The 21,278-nt window shown below is 38.6% G+C and overlaps 1 protein-coding gene across 3 annotated transcripts in view; it reads left to right on the forward strand.

Annotated features, from left to right (window-relative positions):
• APBA1 (amyloid beta precursor protein binding family A member 1) overlaps nucleotides 1-21,278 on the forward strand; it is an 84,181-nt gene that overhangs the window by 24,755 nt on the left and 38,148 nt on the right. For all 3 annotated transcript variants that reach the window (XM_084224537.1, XM_084224538.1, XM_084224539.1), the window contains exon 2: nucleotides 18,058-19,260. In XM_084224537.1, coding sequence (XP_084080663.1) covers nucleotides 18,109-19,260 — 1,152 coding nt within the window. In that variant the 5' untranslated portion in view covers nucleotides 18,058-18,108. The remainder of the gene's footprint in view (nucleotides 1-18,057; nucleotides 19,261-21,278) is intronic.

Here is a 21,278-nt window from a genome sequence, read left to right on the forward strand (position 1 = left end):
CCTTTTCAGTTTCAGAATTTACTATTGATAAGGACTTATTAATTTTCATTTCAGTCTAGTAACCTGGTAAGTTTTTGAGTCATGCTCTTTGCACTAAAGGAGAGATTTTTATGTGACTTGCCCACTGTCAGGAAGGAAAGAATTAGATAGAATTAGATAGAAATCTAGAATTTCTGACTGCCATCTCTATTCTTGTTCTTTCTGCCTCATTATGAAAACAATCAAAATTCTACAAACTTGAAGCAGTGGCACAAATTTTGTAATAGAAATCACTGAAGCATGGCAGCTACTTATTTCTTTGTTAGTCTTAATGGAGGAAATGGGATTCTTACATTGCTCCCTATTTGTTAGTATGTTTTTTACTTAATAGTTTTTTAAGCCATAGTAATATGACTCAAACTGATTTTGATTAATCTTGGTAAGAAAGCAGTGCACTGCTTATGTGTCAGGTTTGTTTGGTTTAATACTACATTGTTAGAGAAAAATAGATCCTGTTGGACTGGGCAATCTGAGGAAAGTGAGGCTGCTGCTGCCTTATAACTCTTGGATTTTTTCACACAGCCTCACTCATATGTGGTAGAAGAATATCAGAATTGCTGTGTGAATGGTGTTCTGTAGCTGCCAAGATTTGACACTCCCTGCTTCAGAATGGAGACTTCAGACTTAGCTGGTGCATGCTATTAAGATATTTATTGATTAATGAACGCTCAAAGAGTAAACAGGTAGAACAGCAAAGTAGTCTATGCAAAATAATCTATAATCTGTGAATCAAGTATAGAGGGTATAATTCCATAATGATACAGATTGCAGATTTTGAGGAATCACATATGCAATTACAATTTACTGCTAAATTACAGTTTTCTGTGTACTGAGATGTAAATCCGTTTCTTGCCTCCACAGGTGCCCTCTTCCTCCCAACCCTCAAAACCCAGAAAATTTAGATCAACAATGTTAAGAACAAAAACCTGATTAAGAGTCCAGCATTTCATCCAAAGGGTTTCTTCCATCCTCCTTGTGGACTTGAATCCACATGACTACCATCTAGAGGCATCCACACAGTTACCAGTGGAAGACCCACCTTCCTTTTTTTTCCCTTTGATTTGGCATTTTATTCTTTATTTGCTACGTTAGTCTCTGTTTTTTTCTGAGTTCTTTCATTCACCATGTACCTCCTTGTTTCTGCCAAAACTTCGCCAAAAGAAGAAAACAACCCCCTCATAATTGCCTTTTTGTCATTGGTCCCAGTTTTGCTACATCCATACTCAGATTTCATAATTTATGTTGTTTTGTGAGCAGCCTAAGTCTTATGCAGTATTATCAACAGGACTGCTTTAGAGTGGGTGGCTTGGCAGTTGAAAATTCATGCATTATTACCATCTTAGAGTGCATGGATTTGGTTTTAATTTTTCAATTACTGCAGGGAATTTTTCTGTTTTAGATCTCTACCTATATCCAATTCTTCATGATGGGGATCTTCGTGTGTGCTGGAGCACATGCCAGAGCAGCAGGATACTCTGGTTTTCACACTTTCACTGTGGGCTGTCATGGGTCCTTACTAGGGCCTAAGCTATTGTAAGGGAGGAAGTGTACTCTGCTTTCACTTCTTAACATTTCCTTCACACGCCATCCATTTCTTACTGGAGTCCTTCTGTTCAATTTGCTAGGAGATGATGTGGAATCTGCAAATCACCAGTGTGCAAGTATAGGGCCAAAAAGGTTTTTACAGATGTAGATGTAATTGGGTGGTTCCTGTGGCTTTTTTTTGTTTGTTTGTTTGTTTTGGGGTTTTGTTTTTTGGGTTTTTTTTGTTTGTTTGTTTTTGTTCACCTGCTTGGGTTGCAGAGGCTCGAGACACATTTCTGTAACGATACGTTTGCAGACAGAATCCTGTGCCTGGGTCTGCCAGAGCAAGAGTTACTGACATGCTTCACTGAGGTGTACTAGAAACTGTATTTTACCAACTGAAGCTTTTAGGAAGTGCTTTGGTTTGTTGGTTCTGTTGCTTGATTTTCCTTTTTCTGAATTAATGTACAATCACAAAATAATTCCCTTTTGTTATTTAAACAAATGCAGAATCATTGAACTGTTTAGGAATAGATTTGAAGGGGAAGCTGATTCCCCCTTGCAAACTGTGTAACATAATTTCTGAAAATTTAGTATACTGACTTAACCTCAGTGGACCAGATACCACACATTGGAGTAAGAACCAGTCTGTGTGTTTTAGTCAAGGAAATTGTTAGTTTATTCCAGTTGCATGAATATATCAATGATTTGCAAGTTGCAGTGGTGATTCTTTATCCTGTTAATGAAAAGACACTCCAATTGTCACCTAACAACTTACATGAAAATAATTCTTAATAAACTAGTTGGTCTTTTCAAAATATAAATTGGTTTGTTAAAAAAAAGGTATTTTTTACAACCTGAGTCAGATATAATACATGATTTAATTTAACTGAGAAATTGTTGAATTTAGTTTAACTGAGAATTGTTGAATTCACACAGCACCTTAGCATTTTTTATGTGATTTTCCTGACAAGAAAAGCAGAACTAAAGCTGGGATTTTGGACTTGCGTGGAATTCTCTGCCTAGCTCCAGAGGATGTCAAGAAACTTTTAGTCAGTAGTCAGTGTGTTAACATCAAACTAAGTTGTTAGTTTTATCAGTGTTATCCTCTTGGGAAAGAAATAATGTCTGTAATATTATTAGTGATGCAGCCAGGTACTCTCAGTAATACAGTTTATTTTTTAAAAATCCAATCAGTAAAAAGCAGTAAGTGTTACATTATTATAGTCTTTAAACTCTATAAATATATATTAAATAAAATTAATACTATATAAGGATTAATATTATAGTAAATAATGTAGCAACTGCTGTAATCAATAATTTAATTATTATATATTGTATTATTAGTAGTATTATATTCTCTATTGTGTCTGTTTTTAGGACAGTGTAATGCCTGCTTTACAGTTCAACAGTTTCCTTAACTGATATGAAACATTGCAAATCTCATAGAAGGAAAGGATAAAATAAATGTGGGGTCAAAATGATTTGATTTTGAATTCTGAAAATTAATTCTAACTTTGGATTTCTTTGTAATTCTATTAAGGTAGAATTAGATTTCTTTTTGTGGTTCTCTTGAGGTAATACCTTGTCCTCCAAGGCAGCTGTAGGTAACAAGTACTGCAGAGCAGCTCTAAAAGATTTTGGGGTACTAAAGATCATGGTATTTGTGTTCTGCTGCATTAAAAAAAATGCAGAGAAACTTTATTTTTAAAAATGCAGAAGTATCCTCCATAGCTGGGATCATGAAACTTGCAAGAACTGCAGGAGTCTATGGTGGCTTGTCTGTGCTATTTTTGAATATATTATTTATTGAAGCCATAATGGTTTTGCTTATTTCATATTCATACATTCAGTAGAAAGGCGTCACTCTTAATGTTTGAGTGTCTTGTGACAGAAACTGTCATTAGAATTGAAAGTCTACAAAGTCTAAGCAAAGGGCTCTTCATTTACATTTTATTTAAGACAGAACTAAGTAAAATAGAAAAGAATGTAGAAAAGAATTTTGGGGATTTAAATCGCTGATGTTATTGTTGTATAATAAGCCAGGCAAGGTAATTTCAGAGGGATTTTTGGTTTATTGCTGGAGAGTGGTCTGTAAAATGGGCTTTTCAGTGCCAAGGCAGTTGGAGGATTGAGAAGACCAACAACATGTGTGTCTGTCTTGGTTTAAGACAATTTAAAGAGGTGGCCACTTGTAAAGTGAGTTACCTCCCCTTACTTTCAACCAGTCCCTTTCCACCTATTAGGAGAAATACAAGTAGATTGACAAGAGTCAAAAAGTAGCATTTACTAACAATCAAATCTCTAACAGGCAAAAAAATTACAGTAAATAATCATGTGATACAGAATTGCTAAGTCTCACAAGCTTCCCCTGGAGGAAGAAAAACTCCAAATGGTGGAAATACCCCTTCCAAGATTGCACCTGCCCCGGGGAGACAAAGGGGAAAAAGATAGCCACAAACCTTCCTGGGGTTAATCTTTTTATCTACTCATGTGAAGTCGGTTATCCCCGTATCTGTGTTAAATTAAAGTGAGTTGAATATATGTCAATACTGTTTCCATAATTATTATTTTATTTCATTGAGCTTGTGGCAGATTGACCTTGCCTGGCTGCCGTCTCCCTGCCTCTCTCTCACTCCTCCTCCTCAATAGGATACTGGGGAGAAAATAATATGGAAAGGTCTGTAAATTGACATAAAGAGGGGGATTTCCAGTTGCTCTCATGGGCAGAGATTTGATTTGGGGAAAATTAATGTATTGCCAGTTAGAATAGAATTGCATGGTGAGAAACAAGGATGAAACATAAAGCCACTCTCCTTGCTTGGGGCCCCCTCAGCTTTTTTCATGCTCCTTCATTTCTGACTCTTCTACCTCTTCTTTCCTGGAGTAGGCCCTGCACCCCATCTTGACACGACAGCTCAGATAGAGCAGCTGCAGCTCAGGAGGGAAAAGTGAGGTAGTTTCTTCTTAAATTATGGCTCAGATTTGACAAGTGTTTGTACTGTGAAGCTTAGAGCCTACAATCAGTTATGGCAGGGGGCAGCTGAAGAGCTCTGGGTAGCCCTAGGTTTGCTTAGGGGATGCAGTGTTGAGGATTTTGGGATTTGGCAGAGGAGACCATTGCAACTACCTGTGACTCTGGGCAGGGTCTTTTGGTTAGGTGACAGGAGAAATGCAGGCCTTGGGACCAAAATGGTAAAAAGTGTGATTTATTGGAAAAAACCTAAAAAGCCCCCCCAGCTTGGTAGGGAATCTAGGGAAGCTAATGTGCTTGCAGATGGTCCTTCAATAGAGTCATCCAATTGCTTAGGACTGTGGTTGGCAAAGCCTCGTCACCAGCTGGTGCGTGCTGCAAGTCTTGTCCGGACATGGACTTCTGCTGTCCCTGCTGCCAGCTGAGCTCTCACAGAAGGGACCCATCTTCCCCCATACATCTACATGCATAGGAGGAATTGCCCAGTGTATGACTAAAAGGGTTATCTGTGGGGTGAGGACAGGTGAAAACAGAAACAGGTTGTCTCCGTGTTTCTTTAAGTCTGTTATTTTGTGGAGTTCAGATTCCTCTGGGCAAAACAGTGCAAAGAGATCCCCAGCTTCATTTTCTGTTATGCATAAATGAGGCTGAGGTGAGGAAAACCTGGACCGTGATGGTACAGAGGCCAGCCTCTCTGGGACATGGGAAATGTGTGGGGATGGGACTTGGCTGCAGTTGCCATGGCTGGGAGCCAAGGGAGAGGATGTTGCTGCTCAGCAGCCTTTGGCTGCCCTGTTTTGTAGTCACTCAGGTGCTGCTGTCCTGCTTTTGTGGGGTACCAACAAACTCTCTCTTGCTTATTTTCCTTAAATGTTTTTTGGTGGCATAGCTCTTTGCAGCAGGTATGGGTTATTGATTTTGAGCTTGTTGGCTCTTCTTCATTGCACGTTGAACATCTCTGTTTGCTGATATTTTTTCATTTGCTTTCCAGTGTAATATTCAGGTTTCCTGTATGAGCCCTGTAAATATTTGTCTGCATGGTATTACTCATATGAGCTGTAAAATAAATCTGTATTTGGCTTCTCAACTTCCTTGGTCCGCTGAACTGTGATTGTTACTTAGATTCCCAAACCATCCAGAATTAAGTAACATAGTACAAAGAATTATTTTGGTGGTTTTAGGGTTTTTTCTTGGGTTTGGCTTTTTGGTTTTTTTTCTGTTTGTTTGGATTGGGTTGGCTTGGGTTGGGTTTTATTTGAACCTTTGGGAAGGAAAAGGATACTCTATGTTTGGTTTTTTTTGAATAATGTATTGTTTTTTCTGTCATTACAATTATTTCTTTTTCTTTTAGGATTTTGCTGTTATGTTAGGTTTATCTATATTGCAGCTATTCACCTGCATTTCTTAGCTCAAAACCTCTCTTCTGCCAATTCTGATAGTTGTTTTGAAGAAATCTATTAGGTGATCTGCAAGTCTGCTCCACAATGTGTACTGAAGTACAGTCTGTGGGGACCATCACAAATTGCCTTCAGAAGTGTACTTCAGATCCAAGCTCAAGCATAGCTAAACCTACTCTGAGAAACTGTCTCTGACAAGTGTATAAGGCAATCTATTCCCTTTTCCAAACTGCAGATTTTTTTTCCCATGCTCCCTCACCTTCCTCTCTGCTTCTGGTTTTTTCCAACTTTTTTTCCCCTAGAACTGATGTGAGTTAGAACTTCAGAGTCTTAAGAAATGCCAAACCCCTGGACATAGGCCTGAAAGATCCATCACTATTTTCCCAGGACTAATTTTAATTTTTTTAATCATGGATTTAATCAAATTTTTGAAACATTCAGCTTGTAGCGACTCACCTTTCATTCCAGAGCTTGGATGATATGTATTTGAGCTCAGGATCTGCACAAGTAACTGTCAGCAGTTTGAAAACTGCCCTGAACTTTTGAAAGGCTTCAAAGTTGGTTGTGTAAAATTCCTACTGTTGACCGGGTGTATTTATACCTAAAAGTTGTTCTATTCAGGTGGCTCATTTACTGTGTTTAGAAGTGTGTGGCAGAAGAGCATTTTGTAGTCTTAGTTTTTAGTAACCCTTTTGGTAGAGTTTTGGAAGACTGTAAGGAAGAGTATGTTGTGTTAATATTTTAAAAAGTAAGTGAATGTCTAATACTTGTAGCATGGTAGTTTAATGTAAGTAGGATAGTGGAAAGGATGTTTTGGAAAATTGCAGGCCTTTCTAAACAGTGTATGCTACAGTTCAAGCAAGCAAGAACTTAGGGGATCATAATGGTTTGTGCTTTTTAGGAGCTTGGATTTACTGATCATCATGGATTTTACAACTTCTATAGATCTAAAAGTTTACTTGTCCATAGAAGTTCATTTAACCTAATACTGACAGTGACCATGTGCCTGACTGATTTGAAACATGGTGCTGAATTCTGTCGTAAAGTGGTAAACTTAAAATAATCCTGTAGCAACCTACAAAGTTATAAGAAATATGTAGTTCTTTTTTGTTTTCATTGCTTTTACGATCTAGTTCCATATTTAGAGTTAATTCAGTGACTTCCTACCTTCATTTTAAAGCATGAGAGAGATGACATCCTCAGTACTTTTAGTCTTGAATTTAAGAAACTAAAAATGAAAGGATGCTGTAGTATAGCAACGAAAAGGGAAGTTAGCATGTGCAATCTTATAATGTCACATATGCAAAGCTCAGGTATTTGAAGAGAGGTCAGACCAATGCTCTTTGCCTGATGAGTAATAGAGACCAGGGCATGGATTTTGAGTTAAATACCACCAAAAAGTAGAATACCAGTTAAGCTTGGATCTCACACAAGAAAGGCATTATTTTCTAGGAGGAATGGTACTTCCTTGAAAAGGAATAAAAAAACCAACCCAGAATAATTTCAAATATATAATTCCCTGGAATGATAGAATCCCCCCTATCTAGGTTTAATGGAACATTTAAGAAATACCTTATCATCGCTTCATAAAGTATAACAAAGCAAAATAAAAATAATTAGGGCTCCTACTTCCTGTGAAGAAAGGGTTTTAGGTGCCTTTGAAATACATTGCCTTAATAATAACTTCTGAGGAGTGAAAGGAGCCATTGACAGTCAGACTGACTGCAATCTAAAAGGAGAAAAATAAACCAATGAATAGCTAAATACTTTAAGTACTTCAGGCATTGAAACATTTCAGGATTGTTCTGTTCTTCCTTTAATTTTCTTCATGTTAAATATGTTTTACCTTAGGATCGCCCTTTTTAGTTGCCACTTTTCTCTACTGTAATTCCACTGGTTGGGTGTGTTAATAATATAAAAGGATTTTATAATGTTAGGAACTCATAATAAAATATTTTAAATGGAATACATACTTCTACTAAAAGGTAAATATGAGAAGAAAAAATAAATGTAAAAAGAGAAGAAAAAATAAGTTTTTTTGGGTGTCATTTCTCTTTCAAAGGTAGACAAAAGCACTGTGGGGCAGGGTACAAATTATTTTTAAAACTAGCAACTGCCACCTTGTATGTGTTGAGAAAATTTTTAATTTATGTTCTGTTTTGCCTGTGACTCTATCTTTAATTGTTAACTGTTACACTATATCCTTTTTCCTGTTGTCTGTGTACTTGGACTGGGATTGGTCTGTGTGGAGTTTCTAGCTGTAAATACTGCTTAGAGATGTGGAAAGCGTGCTTGGGTGACTCTCCTCAATTTTCTTCATTTTCTTCCAAACTTTCCTGTGTAGCTGTGTTCTGGTCAGTATCTCCTTAGCAGGTAGAGACTGGCAAGTGTATGGGAAACATTGTGCCTTTTACAGAATGTGTCTGCTTTTGATTTGCACTATCTGGTAGTAGTGTGTGTGATCTAGTTAATTTGATTAGCATCAACAGATTTTTTTTTTCTTAACCTGATGGGATCCCAGTGGCTGCAACCAGGCATCACTTCCGTTTCCCTGCTTAGACTGTAATATCTGAGCAAGCTGTGCATCTGAGCACCCTGAGCTGTGAACAGTGGAATTGCTAATACTCCTCAAGTTCTGTTGTAAGCTCCAGATGTGATGAAATGCCAACCTTCATTAGGGTTCAGTTATGTCTGGGGAACAGATTTCATGTGTAGTTGCCTTGGAGCAGCTATTTCCCATAACAGGAATGTGCTTGTGCTGAAAAAGTGGGTCTCAGTCAAGATCTTCCACAGTTCAGAGAAATCAGTGATGTTGATGTCTTCCCTGTTTGGATGAGTAACACTTGTCTTGTAAGCTTGGGTGGGTAGCATAGGTTGCATCTTGCTTTCAAACTCATGGAAGGTACAGAAGCGGTACAGAAGGTACGAGCTGTACAGAAGGTATGAGCTAGGAAAAAAAATAGACTGGAGCAGGCAGATATGTCTGATGAGGCCAGTCAAATGCAGGTAGGTGCTGGTCTAGCCACACAGACCACTCCTGCTAATGAAAATCTGGTGTGAAGTGCCTTGTGGTGTATCTGCTTTAGTGCTGACAAGTGGCCACAGCATTTCAGAAAGGTTGTGACAGTGGAAGATGTGCTTGAGAGTTTTTTACATCTTCCCTCAGGACTATGCTTGGAAGTAATTGTATGACATCTTCCCGTATAGTTTTGGAGATGGCTGTGGGGCTATGTGTATGGTAGGGCACTGTAACACAGCTGCCAGTCTGTGAGAAAATAGAAGTGGCAGATCAGTTTTGCTTTGAGCCTTTGGAAACTTGTGAGCTGGACTGTGTGGCTTTGATTATCTTTTTTTAATGTGGACTGAATTAGCAGCTTCTTCTTGAAATAGAAGTAGTAAAATGATCTGCAAGTTTTAGAAGTTGATGGTTAAAGATGAGATTTGGCTTATTATATGGGCTAAAAGGATAACAGAAAATAGAGTAGAAGAGACAGCTGTCCATGTGGAGAGGAGAAAAAAGTTAACGTTAATCTCCTGTAACCTACATGTATGCATTCCTACTTCCTTCTCTTTTGCATCTCTTTTGTGTCATAGTTCTTGTTTCTTGTGAGGTGTTTTTTCCCCCTCCTAGATACCTACAAATATACCTAGAAGACTGAGTCTGTTGAAGTAACGTTTAATTCCAAGAATATTGTGGTTTGAAACCACCAAGGGGTTTTTTGGGGGGTTTTTGAGGTTTTTGTTGTGGTTTTGTTTTTATTTTTGTTTTGGTGGGTTTTGTTTGTTTGTTTTGGGGTTTTGTTATTTTGTTTTTGTGAGTTTTGTTTGTTTGTTTTGTTTTGTTTGTAACTTCAGTTTAATCTTTAAATGAAATACTTTTGTTGGTGGAATTTCACTGTTCCTTCGCAAGTTTTTGTTAGCCTGCAGCCTTTGCATGCTCTTGCTTACTTAATTTCTGTGAATGGAAGCCAATACCTGACGTCTTGCTGTCACTCAGAATAAGAGACAAACTAGCTGGTACTTGAAACCTTCTTCTTAATAATGTAGTCCAGCCGTATATCAGGTCCTTTAAAAGCTTATTGTATCACAGGTAAAAAGTGTTAGTTCAGTTGTTCTGATTGCAAGAACCTGCATGCTCATGATCAAATATCTGGGAATTTTAGCTATCTGATTTCTGACTGGCTTGTACGTCCCCACTCTGAATAATACCTCCACATCCTACATATTGTCTTCGACAATGACTTTCTCAGAGAAAGACTTGGAAAAGTCTTTGCCAAAAAGACATGTAATACAGTGCAAGTGTAATAAAAATAGAAGTTTAAATAATAGCTGTCTATTTTGAGGTGCTTCCTTTTCCTAGTATAAAAATAGGGTGGAGGGGTGGGGTTGGGGGATTGTGTAATCCCGTGTTTCTGGTAGCTATGTGTTACAGTTGCCAGGCAGTAGTACATTTTTAAGTACATGAAAGTCAAGGAAGTTCTGTATCCTGTCTATCCCCATTTCTGAGTTGATTCAGGTATAGCTCCTTTGGAACTTGTGAAATAAAATGAATTAAAGGAGGATCAGATCTTTTAATTCTATGCTGTCTGAACCATGATTGCTTTTAATGAGGAAATATCCTTAGCTTGAAATTCTCAGGAAATAATGAGTGTTTCAGAACAAATGCATTTGCTGATTGAGTGACAGAAGTTATTAGGGTTTCAGCACTATTTCTGTACCATTTCCGTGAGTTGAAACAGTGATCTGTGACAGCTGATGAGGCTGACAGACTTAACTAACTGGACTTCATTGTCTTTTGTTTAGCTTGGTATTCCTTAAAGCTGTGAATTTGCTGAAAAGCTTCTATCAGATTCTAGCAAACCCTTGAAGTGGTCTCAACATCATCCGCATGTTTCTGTGTACCTAACACAACCTGTGGACTAATTGCGTAAAATAATTTAAAGAATAAAAGAATTTAAAAGAATTTAAAAGAATTTAAAAAGCTAGAGTTTAAGTCAATTGAAAAGTTTGCTTCCTGTAACAAAATTGGTGTTTTGAGGAGGGAAAGTTGAGGGGCAATTCAATGAATCCTCTGTCTTGTTTGCATCCACGGTAGTTGTATCTATACTGTGCAACACTGGCCTAGAATGCAGCAGAGTAAGCCTATTACAGCTAGAAAGATTTGATCAAGTCATTATGTGTAGCCAGAGGAGGAAAATCCAAGGATTTTTTTGACATACGTGTTCTTACTGTGTCAGTAAGGCTTGAGGCCTTCTTATTCACCCTGAAGGTAACCATGCCCTGCAGTTCACTGGATCATATAATTTAGTTTTGTCTACATTTATTTATATTCCACTATTAATGACTTAAGGGGATGGAAAGGGTATTGGCCTTCCTGGGTTGATGTTTTCCTTTTTTTCCTTTTGGTAGGTTAGAGCTAATCCCTCTTTGTTCAAATAGAGAGAAAAGATTGTCTTCATTGCAATAAAAATATCACTAGTGTAAAGATGATTTGAAATTAAGAATTCTTCACTGAGGACCCAGCATTTTATACTGTATTCTCTGAGGCAGTTCTGCCCTTTACATAGGGGAGAAAGAATGATAATTTACAAACAGCCATGAACTTAGATTTGGTATAGATTCAGTTTTCATAGTTGTACTTCTAACAGATATTGACAGTAGTTTCACATTGTAATACCGATTTTAAATGCTGTGATACTCTGACAGTGCTTATGTACTTTTTAAATTTTTCATTCTTATTTGAAAATTGATTTTATTTGTAACCATGATTCGAATACCAGAGTAACAATTCCAGCATTTTAAGTTTTAGATTATCTGTCTGCTACTTAAAGATGCAAGACCTAATACCCAGGAATAAACTCAGCAGTAATGTGTCAGAAAATGACACAGAGTGAAAATGAACCCCGAATCTCCTTAGTTTACCCATTAATAGGACTATTACTTAGGAAGCTTAATCATTTTGGTGGTGACAATAGTCAGCTTTATTCCCTCAACCGCTTATGATCTGGGATTTGTGATGTATTTTTTAAAATGTTTTTGGTCTTGTGTGTCTAATTGTTGCACTTCACTGCAGAGGTTGCCTGTGGTTCCTTGTCAAGATTTTTCTCTAGTGCTTTTAGTTAATTTTGTCTGTTTGGGCCATAATATCTATTAACCTTTGTCTGGCAGCAGATGGATGGCTTCCATCCATGTATTGCTTCTATTTCTTGTTCAGACAGGATTTAAGTGTTAGGTGATGAGAAGGATCTGTTCCTTTTCTAATCAGAGTCCTCCCCATCTCCAGTGCCCTAAAGTATTTATGAGATCTGGACTGTCTGCATTGATGAGTACTGAATGGTGTTTCTTGCTCAGGAGTGTATTTTAGCTTTGAATAAGATGTGAATTGCAAGGGATGAAAAGGGTAAAATGATTTGAGTCCTCTAAATGCTGGTAGAGCATAAATTCTAGATCTGTCTACTGTTAACAAAAGTTGCGGGTTCTTGTGTACAGAGCAATATTGTGCATGCAGCTGTTCTGCTTTATAGTTACTGTAAGTGTTCACAGCTTTTCACCCTCATTATGAACCAATACGTGTGTGTGTGCATGTGGTGGGATGTAAATGTCACTTTCCAGGTGCTGCTTTTGCTGACTGACAAGAAATATAAGTTTCACAGCTTTTTTATTTGAAGCTGTTTTGGATGAGCTTACTTAGCACATGGCAGCAGAATCAATGAGGTTTCCCAAGCAGGTTGCAGTTCAGAAAAGAGTTACCTAATATAGTACGAGAACTCCTTCAGAGCAGGCATTGCATATGTTGTCAGATTCTCAGAAATTTCCTAGCATAGGGGATTTTTAAAGAAAAAAAAATTAAGGTGTTTCTCAAAGTCATCTGTTTGCTAAAAGACTACGTTGGTTTTTTGAGAGGTAGCTTGTGTTCATATACCTTATTGAGATCTGTACAAGTGAAACTTTGGTGTATTGCTGAAGTCAGGAAAAACAGAGGTGCTTAATGAAATTCCTCAGAGTGTGCCAAAAAAACTTCCACTTGAGGTGGGATGCCTTTGAAAATTCAGTCAGAAGCCCCTGTATTCCTAGTTTCATTTGGGAGTATGTGTAAGTATGTTGAAAGACATGGAAGACATGGGTGAATGTGGCTGAAGTATTTTAAGGAAGACAAAACTATTTTGCTCACACATTTAACTGCCAAATAAGAAGAAACAGTTATGCTTCTTATAAATGAAATAATTAATTGCAAAAAAAACCCCAGTATCTGTGTATGTAAATACCCCTCATGATGATACAGGCTGGGCCTAGTTGGGACAAGTAGCAGATATGGGACAAGGCCCAGACAGTAAAATAAGGGTCAGCTGCACCTGGGGCAGTAGGAGACAGACATGATCTGGAGTGCCAGGGTAGAATAGAAACTATGCTCTCTGCTCAGAACCTGCCAGAACCCACCTGGGTACTGCCTCCCTTTTGAGTCCCTGATACAGGGATGATACTGGTGGGAAATGATGGGAAACCATAATTTCCCACCAGAGAGGAGAGAGGCAGGACCAGGTTGCTTCAGCTGAGAGGAGGGACGAATTCCATGTCAGCATCTCATGGGATAGGGGAGATGCAGCCAGGCTCCTCACAGTAGTGTGTGGTGGGAGGGAGGGTTAGAGGCAGCTGACACATGCTGTAACAGGAGAAAATGAAACTGACTGTAAGGAAGAAATATTTTTCCTGCAAGGACAGGCCATTGCTGGCATTGGGGCCCAGGCAAGCTGTTGCCATCACCAGTCTTGCAAGTTATCAAACCCCAACTGGATAAGTCCCTGAGAAACCTGGTCTCAGCTCAAAGCTGGCTGTGCTTTGGACAGGATTGGGCTGGTGACCTCCTGTGGTCCCTTCCAGAGTTTTCCTGTTATCCTTTATGTGACAGAAAAATGTGTGTGTGTAGTCTCGTTCCATGTGGCACACAGCTTTGTTTTGAGGCATTAACTATAGTTAACAGACATATCAAGAGTGTGAACTTTTATTCAAGTCAGCATTAAATTGTGGAAATACAATGCATAATGCTCTTATAAAATAAACCCTTAAAGAAATATTTATAATAGTAATAATTTTTTCCTTTCTTCCTGGATTTACAAGAAATCAGACAATTATTCATCTGGGCTTGGGTAAGAAATAGCAAACCAAATTGGAATCTGAATACTCACACTTTCACATTTTCTTACTGCATATCTTTTCCTGAGTAGAACTTGGGTTGTGTGTTGAGTCTTGCTCTAGGATGATAGTCTGCCCTTTGGTGGTGTTTTAAAGTAGCAGAGAAAAATTCTTAAACTTTTAACTTTATATTGCTTAAGAAATATATGGATATCTTTTTTTTTTTTCTTCTTTACAGACAGGAAGATAGTTTAACCTTCAGTAAAGAGTTAGTTGCAGTAGTAATCAAACTCTGTTTTCTCTGTTGTGGAGGCAGATTCATCCATCACATCCTGTGTGCGAAGCTTAGTGCTTACAGAGCACTTTCCCAAATATGTTTGATTACCAGAGCACAGCTGCTGTTCTGAGTAATTAATGTGAGACTATAATATTATTCAGATCAGTGCTGTGTCTGTATTTCCAAGGTCGGTAACTTCTCTTGCTTATATTCTCTTCTGTGTATGACATTTTATGAAGATTATTGATTTTTGTTTGCTTGCAGGAAATGAAGAGCTTTTTGGATGTCTGGTGGAAAAGATCAGGCAGGCCGTGTATTTGTTTGAGAGAAGGGCTGCTAAGAATAATAAGTGGAGTTTAGTAGTCTTCCAGCTACCATGTATAAACAGGGGTTTAGTAAATTCTAACCCCCGATCTTCACAGGTGTTTATTAATTCACTATCCTGAAGACTGATTGTTAAACAGTAAAATAAATGTTCTTGACTCAGAAGCTTAGTTTTTCTTGAACGTTACTGGGACTGAGGTGACCTGAGGCCATTCATTGAGATCAGATTTCTAAGTCAACTTACTTTGAAACAAGTAAAAATTTTTTTAGATTTCAAAATAAATAAGAAGTTATTGTTTTCAAAGTTAAAATCTGGAATTTAATTTATAGGAGGAAAGGCAAACAGAAGGGTGTTTTTCAGTAAACAGCTTTTAGTAAAGCTTTACATTTCCTCCTCACCCATTCAAAATATGCAGCCTTGAAAGTTTTGGGATATCAGAGAATTCTTTAAATGAGAAAAATTTTACACATGGAACTTTGAAAGCTATAACTTTGTCAAAGGAAAGTGATGGGTCTCCCATATTTTATGTGGTTTTTAATCTCTCTAGGACATATCATTGATGCCATCTGTCCATAAAACTCATTATGTTGCAAGTATGTATTATGACTTCTAAATCCGGGTAAATTATTTTCAGCAATTATCAGTACTTTTATTGTCATAAAAATTATGGCATTCGGTACCTTATTTGACTTGACTAATCTTCATGTAGCTGATTTTTTTGCCTTCTTTTCTTAAAACGTAGTAAAGTTAACGATGTATCAGGATACGTGTGATAAAACTTAAGAAAGTTGATCATTATCCTGTGTTTATCTGTAACTTGATTTGTTTTGACTAGCACTGTCCTTGTTCTGAGGATGACCAATGACACTGAGTCACAAGTCAGGGGCTGATTAAGTGCAACAAATTTAGGTAGATTTTTTTAATTAACGCTCTATTTTAGCCTAATTCTCTCTATGTAGAGAAGAGTGGAAATTTTATAATTTATGTAAATGAAAGCAGGCCATATTAAAGAACCTTACCAGCCTGACCTTTCATGAGACTCTGACAGTCACGCTTCTACCCACCAGGGACTGTCACACCTGGGACTGAGGCCACCACCCTTCATGGTGCCACTCCAGGGACCTGATGGGTCCCCACCTGATTCGTACCCATTCTCACAGAGTCAGCCCAGGTTTCCTGGCTGGTGACCCCAGGTTTCCCACAGCAGAGGCTTGGATGTCTCTTTCCATAAAAGCATTTATTCACGGTGCCATAATACAGAAACAGCTCAAGCTCTAAACCCCTGAGGAGGGAGCCTGGAGAAAGGACCCCCTGGGCTCTTGTCCCCTCGCAGTCCAAGTGTGCCAAAGTCTCACTTCCCCTCCCTAGTCTTTGGCTCTGGCTGTGTCTTGGTATCCATCTTTTCCATCCACCTTGTCCATCCATCAGCATCTTTGTGTCCTGTGTGTTGCAGAGTGTTGGCACTTCCCAGCCTCTTGCCTGGGGCTCTTGCCACCCAAGCTCAATCTGCAGCGGGGTGCATACTGAGCTACCTGCACCAAATGTATTCTTCTGCTCTAATCGTTCTTGGAAGGATTTTTCAAAGAGCTCTTGAACCTTGGCATCCTCACCCTTTTTGTGGGCTAAAAGTGGAAGGCTGTCCGATATTGTTGTTTTTGCTTTCTTACCATATGCTGTGCAGGGGGGAAGAGTGTTTAGTTCTGGTGCATACTAGTATATACACTTGTATTCTGCCCATTCTTTCCTAATGTCTTGGAAGTCTTAGCTGGAAAAAACTTTATCTTGTCACTGAAACCTTACATACCTTCATTAGCTGGAAAAAAAAAAAAAAGGGTTTTTTTGCATGGTTATTTTGAAAAGGGATTAGTGTGTGTACAACATCCTTATAGGTCCACCTAATATGATTTATTAGCTATTACTTTACAACAGTATTCTTTTTTTAAAGACTCCTGTGTTTAAAGGCTAAAACATTAGATGTTAGAAAAACAAGGAGTGTTTACTGAGTTTGAAGCTGCACCCTCTGGATTTCCTGTGGAAGTTTAGTGTAAGTGACTCACACCTTGACTTGCCTGCCTGTAAACTTCTGTAATAGAGAGCAACTGAAATTGCTGTTGCTTTCTCATTACAGGAAGTTATTCCTACTGTTCTTCTGCACAGATCTCATTTAGTCCAAAAAGTGCCACCTGAGCCTCCCTGCCTCAGTTTACTAGATTTGATCCAAGTTCTATTTCACATTCATGTTTGTTTTTTTAGTTGGCAGTTGACACATGCTTTTATAGATCCTTCAAGTTAGCAGTGTTCCAACAGGTGCCTTTTCTTTTAGTACTTATCAGTAAGTCACAAGCTAGAGCTGTGTTTTATTTAGGGATATGTGGCTTGATTTAGGTAGCTAAAAGGATGTGACATGTCCTCTTTATGATACCACATCTTAAACACATAGGACAAGGCTCCAAAAAGCTGAAGCTGTTTTATAAAAATAAAACCTTAAGAGCTAGATGGGTCTTTTTCTATTCCCTGCATACTTTTTATTATTGGCATTATTTTATTACTTCTCTAGCAACCATATGACCTTTTGAGATTTTTTACTCAGTTAGCAAGGCTGAGATGCCCCACTAGTCTTAATGCAGTCATGGTTATGAATAGTAGAAATGTCTTCACCATTTTTAGGAAGGAAGCCATCTTAAAATGGTTATAGGTAGATTCCAGAAAAATAACTGTGTTGTATCTAGGAAGAGGAAGCACCTGTTTCTTCTTTTCTAGGAAGAAGAAACAGTTGCTTCAGATGTACTGCGCCCTGAAAGTAGAACTTTAATTTCTACTGATTTTTTAAAAGTGCATAGGGTGACTAGTTCACCTGAAAATGTCATACTGAAGAAGTATTGAATGCATAGCTGTCACGTATCTGAGTAACTGAAGACTCCTGTGACAGGACTAAATTTGCTATTTTACATTACAGCAGCCTTCCTTTGCTCCAAGTTAGTGATCTGTGGGGAAAGTGCTGGAGCAAAGGTGAAATATTTCTGTCATCTCTGCCATGGTTCAGCTCCTGGCAAAAATTAGTTTTTCTAATATGCCAGCATCTTTGCAATGCCACTGCAGTGCATACAGGTATTTCCAAGGGATTGTTTGGAAATGACACTTCCATAAAGAATTTGTCCATGGAAGGGGGAAGTACAGTCCCCAAGGGTGTTGTTGATTGCTGCTGTTGGAGTTCATTTGCATAGGAGATCATACTGTTGTGCTGTCTATTACCTGAGTGCAGAGCTTAGTCAAATGTTTGCTGGTAAGGAAGGATGCATTTTGTTGCTTCTGTTTATTAACTCCACTTTTTTTTATTGGGAGTAATGTCAGAGTTTTTTTGTTTGTGTCTTTTTTTTTTCTTTCTTTCCAGCTGTGATAGACAAAATGTCAGCAGAATAAGTGACCTACTCCAAAATTTGCCATGAACCATTTGGTTGGACCACCTGAGGGGGAGATCACTGAAGAGCCAGCAAACGGAGCAGTGAGTGAGTCAGTGGAAGCTGACCTGGAGCACTCAGAGGTGGAAGAGGAGCAGAGGTATGCGGTTCGCTACCCAAGGCACACCAACAGCAGCCACGCGGGCCTGTCTGGGCAGGAGGAGGAAGGCATGTTAGCTCGGTCAGCCAGCACTGAGAGTGGTTTCCACAATCACACGGATACTGCAGAAGGCGATGTGATAGCCACGGTGGAGGACAGTTACGACGTTGAGAGAGTGCAGGAAAATGAGGATGAGAGTGCATATGCAGTACAGTACAGGCCTGAGTCCGAGGAGTACACGGAGAATGCTGAGGCTGAGCATGGCGAGGCCATTCATAACCGAACATTGCCCAATCACTTACATTTCCATTCCATCGAGCATGAGGAAGCCATGAACGCAGCCTACTCAGGTTATGTCTACACACATCGCCTCTTCCACCGAGGAGAGGACGAGCAGTATGCTGAGGCTTATGCTGACTATGGGCTGCAGGAGCACGTGTATGAGGAAATAGGAGACACACCAGATCTTGATGTTAGGGAGGGCATCCAGCAGTATGAGCGGGAGAGGGAGGAAGCCGACAATTACCGCAAGGAGGCACTTGGTGCCCGCCTTCACCATTATGATGAACGGTCTGATGGAGAGTCTGACAGCCCTGAGAAGGAAGCAGAGTTTGCTCCCTACCCAAGAATGGATAGTTACGAACAAGAGGAGGACATTGATCAGATTGTAGCAGAGGTGAAGCAGAGCATGAGCTCCCAGAGCTTAGATAAGGCAGCTGAAGACATGCCAGAGTCAGAGCAGAGTTTGGAGCATGGCCAGGCTCTTGTCAGTGTTGGGCATGAAAGTAATGGCCAGCTAACATCTGGTTCTCGAGTTACATCTGGCTCAGGAGAATCTGTACAGAGGTACAGCAAGGAAAAAAGAGATGCAATTTCACTGGCCATCAAGGATATTAAAGAGGCTATTGAGGAGGTGAAGACGAGGACCATCCGTTCCCCTTATACCCCTGATGAACCTAAGGAGCCTATCTGGGTGATGCGACAGGACATCAGTCCATCCAGGGATTCTGACGACCAGAGGCCACTAGATGGGGATGTGAGTACACAAAGCTTTCGCCTCTCAGGTTATATGTGCCTAATTCTTTTAACTGTGACGTGCATGGCAGTGAGGGAAGGTTCATTATATTCTTGTTCTGTGTCTCATTCTTGAAAAGTGCTTTGTTTTAAATTTGTACCATGGAGGGCATAAGAGAAGTAAACGTGTATTATCAAGTAGCCAGATTTTTCTTTATTTAACCTGCTGACCCCAGGTATGCTGTATAAGAATTTGTCACATGAAGTTCTTTGTGTGTCTTTTCTGAAACAAATGCTGTTATGTTTTTTACTGCCATAATATATTTTAGAATAGCAATCAGTTTTCTACTATCTGTCTTTGTATGCTTTTGTTAACTCTTAAGTTTCTAGGTTTCATGTTCTGTCATGTAACAGTCCCAACAGTTCTGTCTGAAATCTGGTAATATTCTTTATGATGATATCATAGTTCAGATTCATGTTCTAGAAAACCTGCATGTCAACTTGCAGTCTCTAGAACTCAGTATATTACAAACCTAAGTGTATTATCACTGTAAAGTGGTGTTTACAGCAACCTGAGTATTGAAGGCAGTTGTTCAGATTTAAGCATTAGCGTTTCTGTAATTGTGTACTTTTGGCATGAGGTTTAACTTGGATCAGGGTTGTCTACCCAGGCTGGGGTTCCAGCTGTCTTTAAGTTAATATTTACTACAAGTTTTATGAGTTTTCTGCATTATTTTATAAAGTAAACTCATAAACAACTGTAAATGGGTTAAATTTATGCCTGATATAAAAAGAGCTGGTAGGCTTAATTTACTGACCAAAAAGTATCTATTACATGTTCCTATGTTATTATTTCAAGGGCAAGTACCTGCAAACATTTCTCCATTCCTCTGTATTGCTGTGGAATGCATTTTGTGACCTTTTGTTTGGGTTTTTTGTTTTTTTGGGGTTTTTTGGGTGTTATTTTTGTTTTGTTTTGGGGTTTTGGGTTTTTTTTTTTTTTTTGTTTGTTTGGTTTGGGTTTGTTGTTTTTTTTTTTAAGAGCAGCAGAGGTAGAACTTCTTATGTGTTATTTTGGTATTTTAGACTGAATTATTGTAACATTCTAGAAATGCATGGGAACTATTCAAGCCACCTCAGTTAATGCAAAGGGAATTCAGATGGTGAAAAAAGATCATATGCCAGGTGTATCTATAACAGGCTTCTGATTTGTTTATCTGGCTTCAAAATGAGGGAGTGTTCTAGAGATGGGAAGAGTCTTTTGGAGCATGGTGTTTGGGATGCTGTAAAAACATGCAATCTGATTGAGACATACAGCTTCCAGATTTTATTTTTCCTGTAAAGCTGTTGGAAACACAGTGATAAGGGTGTTGTAGGGCTTTTGTCTTGATTCTAAATAGAAAACCTAATTGAACCTTAAAAAAAGCCCAAACAAACAATTATATTGCAAAAGTTATTTCTACAAATATCTTTAAAATTATGTCTGTTACAGAGTTGATTTGCAGTCATGTGAGGGAAGAAATCTTCCTGGATTATTTTATGTGGAATTATTTTTAACTTAACTTCACAAGTTTACAAAACTAAAATTATTTCTGTCCCCATTTTCGAATAGATCACATTACTCTTTTCTATACATTTTGTTTACCATATTGTCTGAAAATGCTGTTACTGCTTGGAGGATCGAAGAACTTCCTGTTGCTTCCTAAGTGATTATAACAGAGTGCCGTGATGGTCTTGGTGACATTAGCTTGTGAGTCCTGAGAGTACCAAGTTCTTCTGAAGGTGCTTCACCTGCTCTCCAAAATCCAGGTGCATCTTGCAGAATTGAACTTTTCTGAGATGTGCTGATATGACTCAGCCTAGTATGCTCATATAGTGAGCAAAGTAGGTGTTTTTAGTGGTCTCTGCATACGTTAGATATTGAAGTACAAAGAGATTCCCATTTTGCCTGAAAAATTTGATTCTTCATTCGATATTTTTTGTACCATGTCAGATAAGAACCCAACTGAAATTTTCAGGGCCGGCTGAAATAAAAACTGT

This window comes from Fringilla coelebs (assembly GCF_963513975.1).
Source record: "Fringilla coelebs genome assembly, chromosome: Z".
Lineage (NCBI taxonomy): Eukaryota > Metazoa > Chordata > Aves > Passeriformes > Fringillidae > Fringilla > Fringilla coelebs.